This window comes from Crotalus tigris, unplaced genomic scaffold (assembly GCF_016545835.1).
Source record: "Crotalus tigris isolate CLP2741 ecotype Arizona unplaced genomic scaffold, ASM1654583v1 scf7180000019642.961951, whole genome shotgun sequence".
NCBI classification, from domain to species: domain Eukaryota; kingdom Metazoa; phylum Chordata; class Lepidosauria; order Squamata; family Viperidae; genus Crotalus; species Crotalus tigris.
This window is the reverse complement of record NW_024097636.1, coordinates 710,587-726,593: the sequence shown is the minus strand read 5'-3', so window position 1 is coordinate 726,593 and position 16,007 is coordinate 710,587. Positions and strand designations below refer to the sequence as shown.

Below are 16,007 nucleotides of genomic sequence, written 5' to 3'. Positions count from 1 at the left end.
AATGTAGGTAACAAAGCAGTATTTAATATTCCTTCACACACTGAAAAGAGAATTAATCAAGATAAGGGATTCTCTCCAGATTCTTCCCAGATGTGCTGGTTTTCTAGGTGAAGCAATAATTGTCAAGAGGAGGGAGGGAGGGCAGTTGGAACCTTGAAATTCCTCATTCTTCTGTTCTAAAGTAGTATAAGATACTAAGAAGGCTCTATAGCTTGCTTCAGCCCAAGAGTTTCTCCTCTTAAATTTGAGAGACTCAAATTTTGGCAACTTATTTTTCATTTTTAATGTTGGATTTGATATTTATTTCCCACTCAAGAAATCCTATTAATTTCTGGTGACCATTTTATAAGATTGCATAGAAAAAGGTTGAGATGCAAAGTATTTACAGGTTGTTTACATTCCAGAATGTAACATCTTAGGAGTGCATTTGGCTTGGAACATTGGGAACAAAGTTCCCAAAGAATATAAATATTTAGTTTCAAAGTCCACGGCTTCATTTTTCAGGAAAGAACAGAGGAATGAATTCCTGTCTTAAGGTATTACAAACAGTATTTGTATCTTTATTGCTTATCATTATGCACTCTTTCACCTTTTAACACAAAGAACACGGATATGCCACCACCATATGTAAACTGGCATATTTTAAAATTACAAATTACTTAGACTTTTTTTTTCAACTATGCTTAATGCACATAATACCATGCTTTCTGTATTTAGATTGTAACAATCTAGACAAGCACCAGGGAAAGGCAGAGATAAGAGAATTGTAGCTTTTGGTCATCATCAAATTATCATTTAAATTTTTGCAGCCCAGATGCAGTCCACTTAACAACAATTTGCATTTCTCATATTATGACATGATTTAAAGCCATTTTGTGAAGCTTTTCAGAATTATCATAGCAAATATTTTGTTAACTATATGATTTCAGGTAATCAATTAATTCACTTACAAATAAAAGGTGGTTTCCTTCAATATATGCAGTATTATAATGAACTGTAATTGTAATTGAACATCAATGCTAAGTATAATAAGTATTTTAATTAATGCTGAGCAAGATTCTTAACAGGTATTTGTCTGTTTAATAGGGAACTGTGAAAAACATCTACATACTCAGCAAGTTCTCAGCAAAACATTTTTTTTTTGTTCAGCTCTCAATTGATCAGTAATATACGTGAGACCTTAAAGACCAATTTTTAGTTCCTTTTTATTTATTTAATACTCTTTTCTAAAGACCCATTTGATTATGGCTATCAAATCTTGGTTGCAAAATCCTGAAGATCAACTAGATAGTAGCCAAAAAACCCTCCACAAATTTTTCTGTATCTTTTTGTTCTCATCTGATATTTATCCAGATCCTGTTCCTAAAGTGGCCAAATACATGTCTATGAGAAGTCCTTAAGTTTAAAATGCAAAATAATCTTTCCACACACATTCTGTAGCAATTGGTGGTGAGAACCACACATAGCTTGTAGGGTGTATATAGTCATAATGACTATTAGTCACTGATTGCCTAATTCTCAAATTCAGGAGGTCATTGAAGTGAAATTGTGAAATCATTTTAGAAGCTCACATCTGTTACAAGATGTTGCACATTAAGTACTATTCTTTCAACAATCAAGTTGCCAAAATACGTTCCAAGATAGAAGATTAATTTGAGAAGGCATGCTGAAGTCAATAATAAATCTAGTAGTGACTGCAAAAGATGCAGGGCTTAATATAATGATTCAAATGAGTTCTCACATTTTGATGCCTCTTCCAAGTTTCTGTTAGCATCATCAATTCCTTTCTGTATTTCATTTAGCCAAAGCATGGATGAATCATCATGAGATTCCTGGTTAAAACAAAGATAAACCTAAACATTACAATTTCTGAAAACTTAACTTGGTCAACCAAAATATCCCAAGATTATTAAGCTATTTTAAAAGGGGGCTACTGGTATGAATTTGTCTTATGAAAATTAAAGGCCTGATAAGCATTAATTGCAAAGGGAGGCCTCCTCTCCCTTTCCTTCCCAGAATACCTATTAATTCTCAACACAACTTACCTTGAATTATCTCTATTGTACAGAATGCCTAGAACAGTGGTGGCGAACCTATGGCATGCGTGCCAGAGGCGGCACTCAGAGCCTTCTCTGTGGGCATGCACACCGTTGCCCAAGCCCTGTCTCCCCCCGCGGCTCCCTCCTGACCAGCAGCCCCCCCAGAGGAGAGTTGATCCTGGACGTGGCCTGCACGGAACAGCGCAGCCAGGGACATGGCAGCCAGGAAGACTCCGCCCTCATGCTCCGCCACATGCAGATGATGCTATGGGGCACGGGCGGAGGGCATGGCTGCCATGATGCTGCTGGGCCGCCTGGGTGATCTGCTGCGGCGGGCCGTGGAGGTGGTGGATGGCCCTATTGGCGGTTGGGGGGTAGGGCAGGGGGCAGTTTTGGGGCATTCAGTCTCTAAAAGGTTCACCATCACTGGCCTAGAACAATGTCAGTTCATGAAAGTCACATTATCATTACTGTATCAGATAAGATATATGAGTTTGATGTGTTAATTTGTTCTTAAAACCATAATTGAGAGTTATATTCAGTTTTTATAATTCTAATTTTCTACTTATATATTTGAACTTATGTAAAACATGGATTGAGTGATGCTATAATAATTAAAAAAGCAGGCATGCATATTTAAAATGTATTCCCAGTGAAAAACATGAAGCTGAATCAGATACCATAAGAAAAGTTAGCTTGTAGTTTCAAGTTTCCTGAAAGGAGCAATAAAGAATATTTCTAGTTCAGGGTTGAAATGAGGAGTCCTTGGTGGTCTCTGAGCTTGGTTCCTTGTAGACGTTTCATTACCCAAACTAGGTAACATCAATGGTGCTATTAACTAGGTAATTAAACATCTGCAAGAAAACAAGCAAGCTCCAAAAGTACTATGGACCCCTTATTCTTGAAAGGAAGCAGCTAAGTAGCCACATTCAGCCCTGAGAAAAAGCAGCACAAGGAGTTAAGCAAGAAGTATGAAAAAGAAAGGCAAAACTAGCCTACAGAAAGGCAATGTAACAAGAAGACTCCAAAATTAAGGCAAATTTGGTATAAAGACAGAAGTTTCCCAAAGGGAAGACCACTTGTATCTCTTTCAGTTATTGTCATATTATAGCTTCCTAAGGATAATTCAGAAAATATTTTATGTACACAGCTCCTGGACTGGAATACAGCTCCATGGCTAAGGATGTGACTAACGGATGCATCTACAGTTCAAAGAAGCAGCATCCTCTTTTAATAGTCAGTTCTTCCTTTGTACCAAGAACAAATTCCTTATTAAAATGCTATAATGTTATTTTTACAATCCAGTTGATTCTCCAGTTCATTCTCTCAGACATATACAATTTTGTTAAAATGTACTGTTTGCTTGCTAGATAATGCTACATGCTCTAGCTATGACTTCTCTTTCCAATTGTAGATAGGATTACCAAATCTGGACCATAAAAACCCATTCAATCACTAGAAGAAAGCAGGGGTTTTGTATATTTTTGCCCTTCATGTCTGGTAACTCTATGTTCCAATGAAAATGTAAAGAGACACTGTAAAATGTAAACAAATGTTTGTAAATTCGGTCACAATTTGTACAAAATAAATATTCTACTCTCTACTAATAGTACTTCAAGAGTTAATTCTTGTCCGTGTTGATTGAAAGTTTAAGCAGTCACGCCCACTTCCGCATTCTGATGCATCATACCCTTCTCACTATAAAAAGGACAAATCAGCTATTTTCAGCAAAATTGCTACATACAGGATGAGTTCAGTAAATAGATCTGATGCTTTGAGCTTTTTTCATTAAAATGGGGATTAAGCAAGACTCTACAAGTTAAAATGCCCATTCTAGAAAATTAAGATCACTGCTACAATGAAAACCTGGCTCCTATTGACAACTAGTTTTTTCTATCTGTCCTCCTGTTTGTGCCGGAAAGGTAGGATATCTGTGTTTTTGTGTGTCAGTAACTTGTCCCCTTTTATTTTGTTGGCAATTAGGTCATCTAATGAGAGAAAACAAGCATACAGGCTCAAACAGATTGTTAAACAAGATCTCAAATCAGATTAATTTCCCTTTCAAATTAATGCTTTTTCAGTCAAGGGACTTGGATAGAAAACATTATTGCATTACCATTACTGGTATGTCCTATTATACATAGATTAGCAATCACTTAAAAGTAAATTCAGAAAGAAGGAAAAACATACCTTTTGTTCTTAAGCACTTCAGCTATTTATTAAGTATAGTTCTGAATAGTTTTTTTTTTAAAAAAATACATCCATTTGAGAAGCATTCTATTACACAGGGGTGGACAATCTTTCTTTCTTATAAAGGGCTACATTCCCTCTGGAATACAGGTAGTCCTCAACTTACAACAGTTCATCCAGTGACTGTTCAAAGTTACAATGGCACTGAAAAAAGTGACTTATGACTGTTTTTCACACTTACAACAGTTGTAGCATCTCTATGATCACATGATCAAAATTCAAATGTTTGGCAATTGACTCATATTTATAACGGTTGCAGTGTCCCAAGGTCATATGATCATTTTTTGTGAACTTCTGAAAAGCAAAGTCAATGGGGAAGCCTGATTCACTTAACAACCATGTTACTAACTTAATAATGTCAGTGATTCACTTAATAACTGTTTCAAGAAAAGTCATATAATGGAGCAAAATTCACTTAACAACTGTCTCGTTTAGCAACAGAAATTATGGGCTCAATTGTGGTCATAAGTCAAGGACTACCTTTAATCCATTGAGAACTGCAGGATTTTACGGAGCCAATTCTCATTCTGCCCCCTCACCCACCTTCCAATGTCTTTATCTTCCACTAAGAGTTATTTACCCCTCTTCTCCCATTCCAGAATAGCAGACTTAAACGGGCAAATAACTCTTAACAGTGGCCTGCACGGTCTTGCCAAGAACTTTTGAAACCTGGCTGAGAGCTGTAGATTGCTCTTGTTTGCTAGAGGTAGATAGGGAGACAGACAGACTGGCCGACTGTTCCATCAATTTCAAATTAACAAATTTTACTAAAAGGCATAAGCTTTCCTGAACTACAGCAGGCTATTTTCTATATTACAGTTAGTTCAATTAATATAAATCAAGTCCTGATGTGAAATTCTGGAGGAAAGAGTAAAACTTTCTATCATCCTAAATATCACTTAAATAGTCTAAAGTTGTAATCCTAAACACAACTAATTTTATTCCCCAACATAATGCAGAAGAAACAAAGCTTATTTGATAAACAGGGTACTTTTCCACTCCTCTATTTTCTTTCTTAAACTAATTTAGAAATGTCACTCTCTTGTTAATACTTGTGGAATAAATCTTCTTCATGGAGAAAGTAATTTTTAAAAATCACTGTTTATTTCTGTTGTAGTTTACATTTCCTTTTCCCCTCCAATTTTTAGGAAACAAATGTAGCAACAGCAGCTTAAACTTTCGATATGATAAATCGCATCCCATTAAGACTTTCTATGGCACTCCACAAGACATGTATGAGCCGATACCTATTTCCGCCCTAGATGGACTGACCAATCACAAAAAAGAAAAGTGTCCTATGGAGATATCCAACATCTCATCATTGAAAGTAAATAATATCACCATGGAATACCTTACTAGCTCACTGAGTGTGAAGATGTTACCAGCTATATACACAGCTGTTGTCTTAATAGGAGTACCAGCCAATGTCGTAACACTGTGGATGCTATTTTTCAGAATCAGATCAGTCCGTACTGCCATATTCTACACAAATTTGGCTATTTCAGATTTCCTTTTCTGTATAATGCTGCCATTCAGAATTGTATACCACCTGAATGGCAATAACTGGATATTCGGAGAAGCAATGTGTCGGATCATGACTGCTGTCTTCTATGGAAATACGTACTGCTCCACCCTGCTTCTCACTGGTATCAGCATCAGCCGTTACATGGCCATTGTTCACCCATTTACCTTCAGGACTCTACCTAAACAGTTCTTAGCTACTTTAACTTGTGGGGTAGTGTGGACAGTGGTTTTTTTATATATGTTGCCTTTGATAATCATGAAACAAAGCTATCATCTGAACCAGCTAAATATCACTACCTGCCATGATGTTTTTAATGTCTGTGAAACTATGCTCCCTTTCCAACACTACTACTTTATCTTCCTTGCAGTATTTGGATTTATAATTCCACTTTGCGCTGTTATTTTTTGTTACATTTCAATTATTCGAACACTCAAGGTTTATGAACAAAAGTGGTTCTGGTACATCAAAGTTAGTCTTCTTGTCCTCAGCATTTTTGCTATTTGTTATATTCCCAGCAATGTTATACTGATTGCTCATCATCTGAATTATTATTACAGTTCTAAAGATAATTTATATTTCTTTTATCTGATTGCTTTATGTCTAAGCAGCCTGAATAGTTGTCTTGATCCTTTCCTTTATTTCTTGATGTCCAGAGTCAATGACAACACCAAGACCTATCTCACCATGGTTAAAATAGTTCAGGAAGAAAAAACATGATATACCTCTCTTGTGATATTTGAAAAGGTTACAGATACATAATTTTTTGACAAAATTACCTATTTAAGACTTCTATTTTTATAACGTCAAACATCAAATTATATGCAAATACTTAAAGCTATTCATTATTATACTACTCAGGAAAATATTTCATTAACAGGGTTAAAAATTACACACTTTTAGTTTGGTTTGATCATGGTTTGGTTGTAGCGTATCTTCATAATTGACAACAAAAATAAATATCTGGACTTTTTCTACAGCAATGAGTGATTCTTTAAGTTTAAGCAATATTATATTTCTTAAAAATCTCAAAAAGTAACTTACGTTATGATTTAATGTTTAGTTTTAATGATTACTTGGCTAAATTTGAATGCTGTTAATTATCAGATTAATTAAGTAATCTTCAACTTGTTGACCACCTTAATATTTAATCATTTTTTTAAAAAATCAACAAGGTAGCAATGAAAACACACACACACTTCATTTAAGCATTAAAGCTACTGGTTACACAAACATTTGGAAAGTGACGGCTTCAAGAGCCTTTCACATTCTGAGTCTCAATGGAAGGCCTTTGAGTACCACAGACATACTACAAGTAGTCCAGCTGCACCAAGCCCTAAAGGATGTAGGTACCAAAATTCTTTGAGAAGTGGTACGTTCTATGTAGCCATGCCACAAGGAAATCCGTCTTCCAGATGATTTGTACAGTCTTAGTTGCTCCTAGTTTATGGGCATTTCCCAAATTGTATTGCTAAACTGGAAGACTGCATGTACTGCTTGACATAATAGCAGCGAGACAATACGGCAAACATAATAAACAGAGTTGTTTATTACTCTACTCTAAACCCTAGAGTAGTATGTGGCTTTCAAATGTTTTGACTATGTTTTTCCCCCTTGAGGAAGATGTTTTGTTTTTCATCCAAGAAGCTTCATCTGGCTGGATGTTGGGGTGGGGATAGGAAAATGGAAGAATTAGTTCAGACTAATCTATCTATTATGCAACAACCATGATCCGTATACTGAAACTCTCCATAGATGATATCAAATTATAATTTTTAATAGGACATGAAAAAAACCTATTGTGCATGTAACATATTAACTATATTTTAGCTAAATTTAAATATAAATGAAATAAAATTTAGTTTTTGTTCTGGTCCTTGAGTAACATACCCTTGTAGTAAGAAATAAAAAAATGAGAGTAATTCCACTTTTGCATCATAGGACTGCAGGACAGTACAGCTATATCCTTTCATAAGTGTGCAACAGATTTCATGCTTTGACAATATGTTGTGATTATTTTTTCATGTAGATACAGTGAGGGGGAAAAATTATTTGATCCCCTGTTGATTTTGCACGTTTGCCCACTGACAAAGAAATGATCAGTCTGTAATTTTAATGGTAGGTTTATTTTAACAGTGAAAGACAGAATAACAACAAAAACATCCAGAAAAACACATTTCAAAAAAGTTATAAATTTGCATTTTAATGATTGAAATAAATATTTAACCCCTTCACAAAACATGACTTAGTACTTGATAGCAAAACCCTTGTTGGCAATCACAGAGGTCAGACGTTTCTTGTTGTTGGCCACCAGGTTTGCACACATCTCAGGAGGGATTTTGTCTCACTCCTTTTTGCAGATTCTCTCCAAGTCATTAAGGTTTCGAGGCTGACGTTTGGCAGCTCAAACCTTCAGCTCCCTTCACAGATTTTTATGGGATTAAGGTCTGAAGACTGACTAGGCCACTCCAGGACCTTAATGTGCTGCTTCTTAAGCCACTCCTTTGTTGCCTTGGCCGTGTGTTTTGTCATTGCCATGCTGGAATACCCCCCCACAACCCATTTTCAATGCCCTGGCTGAGGGAAGGAGGTTCTCACCCAAGATTTGACGGCACATGGTCTCATCCATCGTCCCTTTGATACGGTGAAGTTGTCCTGTTCTGTCCCTTAGCAGAAAAATATCCCAAAGTATAATGCTTCTATCTCCATGTTTGACGGTGGGGATGGTATTTTTGGGGTCATAGGCAGCATTCCTCCTCCTCCAAACATGGCAAGTTGAATTGCTGCCAAAGAGCTTGATTTTGATCTCAGCTGACCACAACACTTTCACCCCGTTCTCCTCTGAATCATTCAGATGTTTATTGGCAAACTTCAGACGGGCCTGTACATGTGCTTTCTTGAGCAGGGGGACCTTGTGGGCGCTGCAGGATTTCAGTCCTTCACGGCGTAGTGTGTTACCAATTGTTTTCTTGGTGACTATGGTCCCAGCTGCCTTAAGATGATTGACAAGATCTTCCCGTGTAGTACTGGGCTGATTTCTTACCATTCTCATGATCACTGAAATCCCATGAGAGAGCCCCGAGGGAGATTGACAGTTATTTTGTGTTTCTTCCATTTGTGAATAATTGCCCCAACTGTTGCCACCTTCTCACCAAGCCTTGTGTAGGTCTACAATATTGTCCCTGACATCCTTGGACAGCTCTATGATCTTGGCCATGGTGGAGAATTTGAAATCTGATTGATTGATTGCTTTTGTGGATAGGTGTCTTTTATACAGGTAACAGGCTGAGATTAGGAGCACTCCCTTTAAAAGAGTGCTCCTAATCTCAGCTCATTACCCATATAAAAGACACCTGGGAGCTAGAAATCTTGCTGATAGATCAAATACTTATTTCACTCATTAAAATGCAAATCATTTTATAACTTTTTTGAAATGTGTTTTTCTGGATTTTTTTGTTGTTATTCTATCTCTCACTGTTAAAATAAATCTATCATTAAAATTAAAATTTCTTTGTCAGTGGGCAAACATACAAAATCAACAGGGGATCAAATAAATTTTTCCCTCACTCTAGGCATGGGTGTAAAGCAGGGTTGAGTTATGTGTAAGATTACAAACTGCCCATTCTCAGATCACCACCTTAACCTAAGCATATATCTGTTACAGAATGAAACATCCACAAAGATGCAAGGAATTTTTTAGTAACCCCCAAATCCATTGTGCAAATTCTTAAAAAGCCAATCCTAAGAATTTTATTAAAATTGTGATACTGGTACAATATTATTTAAACAATGCATAACAGACCTCATAGTCTCTTCAAATTCATTACTGAGAAGACAATTAGATATTTGAAAATGTCAAGCTGAGGACAATTCATAACTCCCTAGCACCCCAAAACTCCACAGAATATGCAGAAACAAATTGTTTTGTCTACATTTTGAGGGAGAGAGATTATAGGAGATTTACATCTTCCAGAGATGCCATCAATATATTGTAATAAATAATTGCAATGAATTATCAAAAACTTTGACAAAATAGGAAAAAAGTACTGAAAATTGTCTACCTGACATTTGCGTGTTTTTGCATTGTTCAGAACTGCTTGATAATGCCAGGCATTTGCTTCTTTTACATTCTGCAATTTTGCTGTGGGAAACAGCAGGGTTTCTAGTGTTCTTATTGGATTTCCTCGATCAATAGCCTCATTAATAAAACCCACTGCCAAAATTTCTAAAAAAAAAAGTGTATAGTTATTATCTTATTAAAGAAATTTAACTGTAGTTATGTATCAATATTCAAAGTGTTTTAAACTAATTCCACATTTATTATTCAGTTTTTAATTGTTACATTTTTAAAATACATGAAAATATACTTTTATTTAAGAATGGCTGGTTGAAAGAAGCATATCAAAATTACTTGGTAGTCTTAAGCAATTTTAATTGGCCATCAATATGAGAATATAAATGAGTGAACTATAACTTGAGGAAGAGCAATTTGAAACCCATTTTTTTGGCCTAATTCTCCAAATATCTGCAGAACATCTGTACATTATCTGCTTGATTCTAACAATAAAAGCTAGATTAACACTTGCATGACTTTATGCTATTTTTGGAACAAAGATGCTCAATTTATTTGAAGCATAGGAAGTCTACCATTAATAAAACAGTCTGCCACTATAACTGAATTCTCTCCAAACTGTTTTTTAAATGGGTTTGGTAGTGGAAGTGAAGATGATCTTCCCTATATTCAATAAATAAAAGGGAGAGGTTTTTTTCTGCCAACACACTATAAAACATTTAACATGTATTTTTTGGTTGACCAATTGTTGTTATGGTTTGCAATCTCACAATCCTGTAATTTTTTTTTAAACGAACTGAGTATTGTTAATAAATTAATGCTATTTAGCATAAATTATACACTGATCAGTATTTTATTATTGAAATGTATGAACCAACAGTTAAATGTACCAGAATACTTACTATCATTTTCTTCTTGAATTTGTGTATTAACCATATCAATACAGTTCTGGATGTCATTCCAGCTTAAATATTGTTGTCCTTGAGACAAAGCCTCTAATTTAATAGACAGCAAGGTGTCAGCACAACTGTGAAGAAATAATTAAAAAGTTGTTTGTTTTGTACTGTAACCTAGAATTAGATTAGCTAAAAGATTATCATAGTTTAATGAACAATTCCACACAGTAAAGCAACATTAAATTATAGAATTTGTGTAATTAAACAATCTTCTTAAAATATAAGTGGTAAATAAGTCACAGAAATACATCTGTAATTAATGTTTTTACCGTTGCAAGTTCTCTTCCTCCACATTGTTAAAGCCAATGGATGAGTTGCTGAGGTGTGCTTTTATTGCCTCTATGTTCTTGCTTTCCAAAGCCTGATTTAACAGCACGACAGCTGAGAGCATTTCAACAGCAATAGACAGTTCATCATGAGCTAAGTATTTCTGTAGAAATATATTCAGATCAGTAAGAAAACAAAGTTTTCAATATGTAAAAAAATGAGTTATGGTTTAACCCTGAAAAATCTAAGTACCAATATTAAAGTAATACATCTAATAAGCAAAGTGCATTTTACAAAATAATATGTAAGCTTTTAAATTTCATTGTAGAAATGCAAAAACTTACATATAATTTGCAAACATCTTAACTGACCTAAATATTGCCTCAATAGACATTTGAGAATTATTTTCATTCACAGTACACATTAGACGTCAAGTTTTGCTTACTCAAAATTAGAATTCCTAAAAAAAATTAAGAAAGCCTAACTTTAACTATCAGAAAATAAAATAATTATTAGCTTGCATATTTCTCTGAATTACATATATATTTTAATTTTATTTCATTTTTATTTTATTAACAAAACATCAATGAACAAGCAAATTCTTTTATAGGCATTTTACTCTCTTTCTTTGCTTCTCTCCATGCTATCCTTTCTTCAAACACTCCATATCATCTTTTTTTACCCTTCTTCCTTTTTTCCTTCTCTGTATTAATTTTGACAGGAAAATTAGGAAAATCAATCCTGTTGTAAGAACAACTGCTTTGAAAGCACATATTGCCTCCCAGCTACAACAGCTAAATTGTTCGAATATAGAGCAACTGCTGACCTGCAAGGAGCAAAATCTGAAATAGAAAGAGGCCTGACAAGGTCTCTGCAATAGAAAAACATTGGTGACCAACTATTAATAGTAAAGAAAGGATTTCTTAAGGTTGGTCATGATGACCAAAGACTAAGCTATCAGGGATGCCAAGTCCATCCTAAACTGAAGGAAATTTTGGTACGTTAAAATCAGCAGCAAAATTAGTCAGCTAATTTTGACCAAAATTTGTGAGATAAAGCCTGGTACAAGAACAGAACTATTAAGTTAGGACTACATATGACTTTAGAAACAAACCTACCCATTTCAAAAATCTGGTATTTTTTTTTTAATCTATCTTCTAAATTGAATACATGTTTGTGCAAACACACTGACAACCAAGAATTAATACAAGTCTTTGCAGAAAGTGCGTGTTTAAAAGTCACAGACGAAATTATAGATATTTAGTATATCTATTTTCCAACAAGTTGGGTTTGGGAACATATTCAAACAGCTTCCATCTTACCATAGCATTCTGTTGCTGAAGATTGAAGAGTTCAGTCTGATAGACAGAGGCAGCAGAAGGGTAAACTTCAGGTAACTGGGCTTCAGGTTTCATTAAAGCAGCAATTGTCATGTTTGAGTCACAGTTACGAATTGCAATGTTAATATTGTCAACTGCAATAAGTTCTAGTGTCAAAAAATAGAAATATCCGAAAACCCAGTTAACCCTGTTGCACTGCATACTACTATATAGATTGTATATTTGGTATTTCTAATGATATAGAAGAAGAAAATTGTTAAGTCTTTTGTTTGAAGCTAATTATGCCACAGAAATTTGTTGAAAACTACCAAAAGGAAAAAAAATCTAAAAAAAAATATTCTAAGCGAAAGGTGCTCCTAACCATGCAAGCTTATACTTTATATTTAATTGACTAATTTGACAGGTTTTTATGAAATAATTTAATTAAAATAATTTTATTTCTTTGACCTTTGGTTATTTTAAATTTAAGAAGCATAATCTAATGCTTCTTTTTAAAATTATATAATCAAAGATCAAGGAGATAAGAAAAGTGACCAACTCAATATTAATTTGTATGTGAGAGCTGGATTACTATAAAGGACAGAAGTTAGTTTTCTCTTCAAAATAAAACAGCGGTTTTTAAAATTCTATTCTTAACATATTACATTAAAATCAGCAAATGCAACTAATTTTCTGATACATTCGCAACCTGAGATACAGTGGGGCAAAAAAGTATTTAGTCAGCCACCAATTGTGCAAGTTCTCCCACTTAAAAAGATGAGAGAGGCCTGTAATTGTCATCATAGGTAGACCTCAACTATGAGAGACAAAATGAGAAAACAAATCCAGATAATCACATTGTCTGATTTGGAAAGAATTTATTTGAAATTATGGTGGAAAATAAGTATTTGGTCAATATCAAAAGTTCATCTCAATACTTTGTTATATATCCTTTGTTGGCAATGACAGAGGTCAAACGTTTTCTGTAAATCTTCACAAGGTTGGCACACACTGTTGCTGGTATGATGGTCCATTCCTCCATGCAGATCTCCTCTAGAGTAGTGATGTTTTGGGGCTGTCGCTGGGCAACACGGACTTTCAACTCCCTCCAAAGGTTTTCTATGGGGTTGAGATCTGGAGACTGGCTAGGCCACTCCAGGACCTTGAAATGCTTCTTACAAAGCCACTCCTTCATTGCCCAGGGGGTGTGTTTGGGATCATTGTCATGCTGAAAGACCCAGCCACGTTTCATCTTCAATGCCCTTGCTGATGGAAGGAGGTTTGCACTCAAAATCTCACGAAACATGGCCCCATTCATTCTTTCCTGTACACGGATCAGTTGTCCTGGTCCCTTTGCAGAGAAACAGCCCCAAAGCATGATGTTGCCACTCCCATGCTTCACAGTAGGTATGGTGTTCTTTGGATACAACTCAGCATTCTCTCTCCTCCAAACATGACGAGTTGTGTTTCTACCAAATAGTTCTACTTTGGTTTCATCTGACCATAGGACATTCTCCCAATCCTCTTCTGGATCATCCAAATGCTCTCTAGCAAACTTCAGACGGGTCCGGACATGTACTGGCTTAAGCAGGGGGACACATCTGGCACTGCAGGATCTGAGTCCCTGGCAGTGTAGTGTGTTACTGATGGTTGCCTTTGTTATGTTGGTCCCAGCTCTCTGCAGGTCATTCACTAGGTCCCCCCTTGTGGTTCTGGGATTTTTGCTCACCGTTCTTGTGATCATGTTGACCCCACGGGGTGAGATCTTGCGTGGAGCCCCAGATCAAGGGAGATTATCAGTGGTCTTGTATGTCTTCCATTTTCTAATTATTGCTCCCACAGTTGATTTCTTCACAGCAAGCTGCTTGCCTATTGCAGACTCAGTCTTCCCAGCCTGGTGCAGGTCTACAATTTTGTTTCTGGTGTCCTTTGACAGCTGTTTGGTCTTCACCATAGTGGAGTTTAGAGTGTGACTGTTTGAGGTTGTGGACAGGTGTCTTTTATACTGATAACAAGTTCAAACAGGTGCCATTAATACAGGTAATGAGTGGAGGACAGAGGATACTCTTAAAGAAGAAGTTACAGGTCTGTGAGAGCCAGAAATCTTGCTTGTTTGAAGGTGACCAAATACTTATTTTCCACCATAATTTGCAAATAAATTCTTTCCAAATCAGACAATGTAATTGTCTGGATTTGTTTTTTCATTTTGTCTCTCATAGTTGAGGTCTACCTATGATGACAATTACAGGCCTCTCTCATCTTTTTAAGTGGGAGAACTTACACAATTGGTGGCTGACTAAATACTTTTTTGCCCCACTGTAGATGCTGAAGTAAATGGGAAATTATATCAGGCAAGAGCTATTGCACGTGTGCTTTGATTACTCCAAATATATAAGGCTCTACTGGATAACCCACTCCATGTAATATAATTACATTCTTAGACTGAAGAACAACACTTGATAAACTAATGGTTTTCTTTACATAATTAATATTTTCATTTAGTGTTTCAAAATAATGGAACAAAATACAGACATGCAAATAAAAAATATCTACCTCTAAAGAAATTCTGCTCAATAAGTCAACTTATGCATATATAACAAGCAAAAATGATTATGTTCAAGAATTCAATTCAAATATTATGGAGAATAAATTGCTCTTAAGTTAAACAAAGAAAGCATGAAATGAAGTGAGCTCAAATCAACGTCTAGAAGAAAATCTCTAATATCTCAAGAAGCAAAGAGCAATTGACAGAAAGGCAACTGCAAATTTAGAACCCTCTTAAACATAGTGTTCAAAGAAAAAGAACTTCAACTATAAATTACGCATATTCCCTTTTAAGTAATATATTATAGAAGCATGCCATACTTTCAAAATTCTATTTGTTGCCACACTAACTTAATAATACAAAATAACTGAGATGGGTAAGTAAATTCTATCTGTTATGCGGCAAAGTGTAATTAACCCAGTAACTGAACTGGATTAAGAACACAATAGTGTGTGTATGGAGGGGGGGAATTAGCTACTGAACCAAATAATGAAACCAATGTGACAACAAAGCAAAAATGACAAAAAGCACCATGGAACTAGCTTAGATAAAATATAATTGGATTCATATTTTATCACTATAACTGCTTAATCTTAAATTTTACCATGAGGTGAAGTTATAAGTGAAAATTAACAAGTTACTCACTAAATTTGTGAGAGTCTGATTCCTCATTGGCAACACTAACTTCATTCTGTATCTCATTTTTGTCGAGGATAATTGGAACCCCTGCTATCTAACAGATTAGGGGGAAAACATTTCTTACTGCATTTTAATTAAAAGGCAAATAAGTAATCAATACTATAATAATCAAAACTATTAGGTGGATACCAGCTTTAAGGACATTAATATTAGGCTGTCCTTATAAAAAATATGGTGCCCTTTCATAAAGCAAATAGAAATATTTCTTAGAACAGACAATTTTGACTTTTTTCAAATTAAGTTAGATTTTTCTCTGTTTATATCTAACCTTAGAAAATACTATGTTTCCAAGTTAAATTAAGAGTAAATTATTGCAATATTATATATAAAGTATTTTG

General features: G+C 35.2%; 2 protein-coding genes across 5 annotated transcripts in view; one reads left to right on the top strand and one right to left on the bottom strand.

Annotated features, from left to right (window-relative positions):
* IQGAP2 (IQ motif containing GTPase activating protein 2) overlaps positions 1-16,007 on the bottom strand; it is a 123,150-nt gene that overhangs the window by 31,125 nt on the left and 76,018 nt on the right. For 3 of the 4 annotated variants that reach the window (XM_039364043.1, XM_039364044.1, XM_039364047.1), the window contains 6 exons: positions 15,616-15,703; positions 12,429-12,592; positions 11,109-11,269; positions 10,786-10,910; positions 9,873-10,036; positions 1,742-1,832 (listed from right to left, as the gene is read on the bottom strand). In XM_039364043.1, coding sequence (XP_039219977.1) covers positions 1,742-1,832; positions 9,873-10,036; positions 10,786-10,910; positions 11,109-11,269; positions 12,429-12,592; positions 15,616-15,703 — 793 coding nt within the window. The remainder of the gene's footprint in view (positions 1-1,741; positions 1,833-9,872; positions 10,037-10,785; positions 10,911-11,108; positions 11,270-12,428; positions 12,593-15,615; positions 15,704-16,007) is intronic. The other variant, XM_039364045.1, reaches the window with a different exon arrangement.
* Positions 1,854-6,790, top strand: F2RL2 (coagulation factor II thrombin receptor like 2). Its single transcript, XM_039364049.1, has 2 exons — positions 1,854-3,961; positions 5,438-6,790. The coding sequence occupies exons 1-2, from the start codon at positions 3,898-3,900 to the stop codon at positions 6,529-6,531; spliced, it is 1,158 nt and encodes a 385-aa protein (XP_039219983.1). The 5' UTR covers positions 1,854-3,897; the 3' UTR covers positions 6,532-6,790.

Bases quoted from the DNA above. Each gene is read 5' to 3' on its own strand.
- F2RL2 (XM_039364049.1), top strand. From the start codon at position 3,898: ATGAAAACCTGGCTCCTATTGACAACTAGTTTTTTCTATCTGTCCTCC. The intron at 3,962-5,437 runs GTAGGATATCTG...TCCAATTTTTAG, and splicing joins CTCCTGTTTGTGCCGGAAAG to GAAACAAATGTAGCAACAGC.